We start from the raw sequence: 5,878 nt of genomic DNA, 5'->3' as shown, positions 1-5,878 counted from the left end.
AGAGGCCCAAAGAAACACAAATGCCTGCATTATTACCATTTTTTAATTTAATGTCAATAACTGACAAATCAGGCGCAGTTTAAAAATAACATCTATAAATCCTCGGCCAATATCTCTGGACTAAAACATTTTAAAGCGTTGCTACCACCCATTCCATGAAACCCTTGGGCAGACTTGGTCCAGAGGTGGTTAAACCTCCCGATCCGGAAACTCCAGCCGTGACTGGGACTGTCCAGGTCCCAGGAATTCCCACTACAACTGGGATTGTTCCAGAAACCGGGATTACCCCGAGAATTGGGGAACGACTCCATGCTCAATGATCAGTGGAGATCCTGGGATCGACCAAAATGCCAGGAACTCCGACTGTGACGGGAAAGACACTGGAGATGCAGATGGTCCTGTGACCCAGGATTATCCTGGATAGTGGAAATGGGATCAACTCTGCCTCGGAGATTGATCAAGAATGGGAATGATCTTCGAGGGTTGTGTGAGCTTCACTCGGTGTCCCCTGAAGGACGAGTGAAGGACACGACTGAAGGGCTGAATGGCCTGCTCTAGACTAGACCCCACGAAGACTGCAAACCAAAACGTCTAACCTGGACGAGGGTCTCCCACCCCTCCTGTAAACTCACCTCCCTCCCCCACCCTAATACCTTCCCTCTCCAGCCACAGCAGATGAGGGGCAGCCAGTGTCTCCTGGGCTCAGGCTGGGTTCACACATGGACAGAGGAGCAGAGGATTGAGTACTGTGGAAAAGGTTCACACTCCCGGGATAGCGGGGGAATTCCGGCTGAGCTGGAGGCGAGGAGGTGAGCGGAGCGCCGGGGATCAGACAGCTCCCATCCTCAGCGTTTATACAACCGCTCGTTTAAGCAAGGCTGGCAGGGGTTGCTGGAGTTTTACTGGGAGGGAGACGGGATGCCAAAGGGATGAATCAGTCAGGCAGTGGTGACAGCAGATGGGGCAGGATCCCCTCACGCTCCACATCCTCACCCTCCCCACTGCCCCCCATCTCTCCACCGCCCCCCATCTCTCCACCGCCCCCCATCTCTCCACCGCCCCCCATCCTTGCTGGAGCTGGCTGGTAAGTGCTGGAAGGGTGGGGGCGGAGGGAGGGGGAGACAGAGGGAGGGGGGAGACAGAGGGAGGGGGGGAGAGAGAGGGAGGGGGAGAGAGAGGGAGGGGGAGAGAGAGGGGGGGGAGAGAGAGGGAGGGGGAGAGAGAGGGAGGGGGAGAGAGAGGGAGGGGGAGAGAGAGGGAGGGGGAGAGAGAGGGAGGGGAGAGAGAGGGAGGGGGAGAGAGAGGGAGGGGAGGAGAGAGGGAGGGGAGAGAGAGGGAGGGGGAGAGAGAGGGAGGGGGGAGAGAGAGGGAGGGGGAGAGAGAGGGAGGCGGGAGAGAGAGAGGGAGGGGGAGAGAGAGGGAGGGAGGGGGAGGGGGAGAGAGAGGGAGGGAGGGGGAGAGAGGGAGGGGGAGAGAGGGGGAGAGAGGGAGGGGGAGGGGGAGAGAGGGAGGGGGGGAGGGGGCTCTCCCCCCACACACTGAGTCAGGGTGGGCCGTGTGCTGGGTCAGCCCCCACCGGCCCGGATGGGGTCAGTATGGGAGGGGCGATTGGAGCGGGGGTGGCTGGGCTCGGCGAGGGTGGATGGCAGTGGAGGTGTATCAGCGTCACCACCCCAGGGGGGAGGGAGCAGGTTGGAGCTCGGTGTGGGGACCGGTCTCAGCCAGTGTCCGAGTGAGGCCGCCCACCGCTCGCCTCCGGCCCCATCAGCAGCGGTGCCCGGCGCCATCTGCAGCAGCGGAGGGAAAACAACGAGAGGCTCCGTGAGTCAGGGGGCTCCTCACTCCCCACACCCACCCCTCAGCGACGGCGGGCACGGGAGCTGGCCGAGACACAGCACCATCCCCACGGGAACGGCGGGGTCAGGCGTGGCCGCAGCCACCGGAGAGCCCACTCCCCCTCTCCACCCACCCCCCACCGCCCCCATCAGTAGCCGGGCCCGTCTCCCTGCCCCATCAATGGGGCGACATCTCCCACAGTGTGTCATTCCCTCCCCTCCCACAGTGCAGCACTCCCTCCCCTCCCACAGTGTGTCATTCCCCTCCCCTCCCACAGTGCAGCACTCCCCTCCCCTCCCACAGTGCAGCACTCCCTCCCCTCCCACAGTGCAGCACTCCCTCCCCTCCCACAGTGTGTCGTTCCCTCACCTCCCCCCCCCACAGTGCAGCATTCCCTCACCTCCCACAGTGTGTCGTTCCCTCCCCTCCCACAGTGTGTCGTTCCCTCCCCCCCCCCCACAGTGCAGCATTCCCTCCCCTCCCCCCCCCAGTGCAGCGTTCCCTCCCCTCCCACAGTGTGTCGTTCCCTCACCTCCCCTGCCACAGTGCGGCGCTCCCTCACACCCCAGTGCCAGCCGGGAATGGGGGAACCTGGAAGGACCGGCTGACTCCGACAATGGCCTCCAAGTTGCTGCTGTAGTAGCAGAGGATGAAGGTCCCCTCCACCCTCCGGGACGTTCTCACCATTCAGGTAGACCTGCGGACAGAGGCATAGACACTCAGAGACACGCACACACACAACAGGCTGGCACAGGCACCGTGACACACACTGGGCCACCTCTGCTCCACACACAGGGGATGGCGACACTGTGCCAGAGAACGTGCAGAGATGATTTGGGTTAGAGTGGAGCCTCTGAATGCATTCAAGAGAGAGCTAGATAGAGCTCTTATGGATAGCGGAGTCAGGGGGTATGGGAGAAGGCAGGAACGGGGTACTGATTGAGAATGATCAGCCATGATCACATTGAATGGCGGTGCTGGCTCGAAGGGCCGAACGGCTCCTCCTGCACCTATTGCCTATTGTCTATAATTAATACCAAAGATAGACACAAAATGCTGGAGTAACTCAGCGGGACAGGCAGCATCTCTGGTTAGAAGGAATGGGTGGTGTCTCAGATGGAGACCTTTCTTCAGACTGGACCATAATTAATACCTGTGTGAATGTAGAACAGTGCGGCACAGGATCAGGCCCTTCGGCCCACATTCTCCGTGCCCAAAAGCCTCTTAAACGCCACTATCACGTCTCCATCGTGATGATTCCATCTCCTTCCACACATGCTGCCCAACCCGCTGGGTTCCTCCAGCACTTTTGTTTTGTTTCTTCCAACTTCCAGCTTCTCCAGTCTCCTGTATCCCCATACTTAATACCAGACTGCATCATCAACACTCAAACAAATTAGTCAGGCAGAACCTGCCCCCCTCGAAGAGACATGAGAGAGTGGAGATGCTGGAATCTGCAGCAAAGAGCAAACTACTGGTGAAACTGCGGGTCAGGCAGCGTCTGTGGTGGCAGAGGGATGAGCGTGTTTAGGGTCGAGACCCTGTGCCAGGACCATGCCTCTGCCTCCACCCTGACCCACCAAAGCCTTGCACCACTCTGTTCTGGTTTCTCCGCCATCAAACATCTTTACTTAAATTGTCCCCCCTCTCTGTACCTCTTCATAGCTCCAGCATCCCTCTCCCCTGACTGTCAGTCTGACAAATGGTCTCAATGTGAAACGTCACCCCACCCCTTCTCTCCGGAGATGCTGCCTGACCTGCTGAATTACTCCAGCACTTTGTGTCCAAGCCTGGAGTAGGTTCTGCCTTGGAGGTGGGAAGCGGAGTGCAGTGCCCGAGGGGTGGGGGAGGCAGAGACCCTCACCACACTGGGGACTCACCCAGTGAGTCACCAGGCAGAGACAGGGCCTGGTAACTGGGAACATTGAAGGTGGCATGGGCCTGGTGGGCTGAAGGGCCTGTTTCTGCACAGTCTGGTCTCCGCTGAGGGGGCGAGAGGCCGAAGAGACGGAGAGAGTCCCGGTGGTGTGGTACGCCCCCCCCCACTCCCCCCCCCCAGGGCTCGGTCGAGGCCAGGCACAGGGCCAGGGCTGGCGGGAGAGAGGAAGGTGGGACCCGACAGACACACGGACAGGGGTGGCAGGGTGATGGAAGACAGCATGCGATAGCGAGCAGTGGGGAGGGGAGGGGTGAGATGGGGTGGGGAGGGGTGAGATGGGGTGGGGAGGGGAGCGGGGAGTTATGGAGGGGTGAGGGGTGGTTTGCCCACCTGATAAACATCCTCTTGCACGGTCAGCTCGTCATCCTTCACCCACACGTACGTCATGTAGTCTCGGCCACTTCTGAATCCAACCTGTGACGGAAAGGCCATCATTGGAATCCCCGTCAGTGCGGCACTCCCTCCCCGCCCCTCCCACAGCGCAGCGCTCCCTCACTGCCCCTCCCACAGCGCGGCGCTCCCTCAACGGCCCCTCCCACAGTGCGGCACTCCCTCCCCGCCCCTCCCACAGCGCAGCGCTCCCTCACTGCCCCTCCCACAGCGCGGCGCTCCCTCACGGCCCCTCCCACAGCACGGCGCTCCCTCCCCGCCCCTCCCACAGCGCGGCGCTCCCTCACTGCCCCTCCCACAGCGCGGCGCTCCCTCACGGCCCCTCCCACAGTGCGACACTCCCTCACAGCCCCTCCCACAGCGTGACGCTCCCTCCCCGCCCCTCCCACAGCGCGACGTTCCCTCACAGCCCCTCCCACAGCGCGACGTTCCCTCACAGCCCCTCCCACAGCGCGACGTTCCCTCACAGCCCCTCCCACAGCGCGACGTTCCCTCACAGCCCCTCCCACAGCACGACGCTCCCTCACAGCCCCTCCCACAGCGCGGCGGATAGCACAGGCAGGCGGAGGGCGCAGGGGGTCTCGCGGCGTTACCTTGTAGAGGCCGATCCAGTCCCAGCTGCTGCTGGGGTAGTCGTGGGCGGTGTAGTAGCAGATGATGGCGTCGATCCCAGGCACCCACTCCCCCTCAGGCTGCAGCTCCACCAGAGGCTCCAGAAATCGCTTCTCCAGCTTGAGGGGGGGGGGGGGGAGCACCGTCAGGACGTGTCTTCACACAACCCACAGCCTCCCTCAGACAGCCCGGCCCTTCCCTGACCATCACCCCCCCCCCCACCACAGACACCCCCACCCCACCCCCTCACCACAGACACCCCCACCCCTCATCACAGACACCCCCACACCAGACACCCCCACCCCACCCCCTCATCACAGACACCCCCACCCACCCCAAACAATGTGATTGGATGGGCGGTTGGGGGCTGTGATTGGGGGGCTGTGATTGGGGCGCTGTGATTGGATGGAGCGGTTGGGGGGCTGTGATTGGACGGGCGGTTGGGGGGGCTGTGATTGTGGGGCTGTGATTGGATGGGCGGTTGGGGGGGCTGTGATTGGGGGACTGTGATTGGATGGGCGGTTGGGGAGGCTGTGATTGGATGAGTGGTTGGGGGGGCTGTGATTGAATGGGCGATTGGGGGGGCTGTGATTGGATGGGCGGTTGGGTGGCTGTGATTGGATGGAGTGGTTGGGTGGCTGTGATTGGATGGAGGTGGTTGGGTTGCTGTGATTGGATGGGGGCGGTTGGGGGTCTGTGATTGGACGGGTGCCTGGGTCTTGAGGTCGGGGTCACCCCGTCCCAGTGCCCAGGTTAACTCTGCTGGTGTCCATCAGTCAATGTGCTCCCCCTTGCTCTCACCTCCAGGGAGAAGGTTCCCAGCACGGGCTTGTGGTCGCTGACTCCGTACTGCATTTGGCTGTCGTAGGTGTTTAAGTTGACGGTGAGGGGCTTCTTGGCGTTTGGCCTGGCAATCACTCCCCCCGTCCTGGCGTGCTCGCAAATTCTCCAGAGGATCCGAATCCGTCCACGCTGGCTTCCGTTTCTTCTCACTGCGAGGGGTAAGGGCAGGGGCAGTGATGAGGGCTTCTGGAGGGGTTACTAGGAGCTCTGTCCACACTCTCCCTGGGGCAAGGGGGCTGTGACCCCAACACCATAAGA

At 61.8% G+C, this 5,878-nt stretch overlaps 1 protein-coding gene across 1 annotated transcript in view; it reads right to left on the bottom strand.

Annotated features, from left to right (window-relative positions):
* Nucleotides 1–1,396: 1,396 nt before the first annotated feature.
* LOC144606362 (uncharacterized) overlaps nucleotides 1,397–5,878 on the bottom strand; it is a 5,461-nt gene continuing 979 nt past the window's right edge. The window contains exons 3-7 of the mRNA XM_078422390.1: nucleotides 5,579–5,806; nucleotides 4,759–4,896; nucleotides 4,106–4,189; nucleotides 2,369–2,533; nucleotides 1,397–1,787 (exon numbers count right to left, since the gene is read on the bottom strand). Of these exons, the coding sequence (XP_078278516.1) occupies nucleotides 1,566–1,787; nucleotides 2,369–2,533; nucleotides 4,106–4,189; nucleotides 4,759–4,896; nucleotides 5,579–5,806 (837 nt within the window). The 3' untranslated portion in view covers nucleotides 1,397–1,565. The remainder of the gene's footprint in view (nucleotides 1,788–2,368; nucleotides 2,534–4,105; nucleotides 4,190–4,758; nucleotides 4,897–5,578; nucleotides 5,807–5,878) is intronic.

This window comes from Rhinoraja longicauda, chromosome 26 (assembly GCF_053455715.1).
Source record: "Rhinoraja longicauda isolate Sanriku21f chromosome 26, sRhiLon1.1, whole genome shotgun sequence".
NCBI lineage: Eukaryota > Metazoa > Chordata > Chondrichthyes > Rajiformes > Arhynchobatidae > Rhinoraja > Rhinoraja longicauda.
Note: the sequence above shows the minus strand (reverse complement) of the source record. Positions and strands in the feature narration are given on the sequence as shown.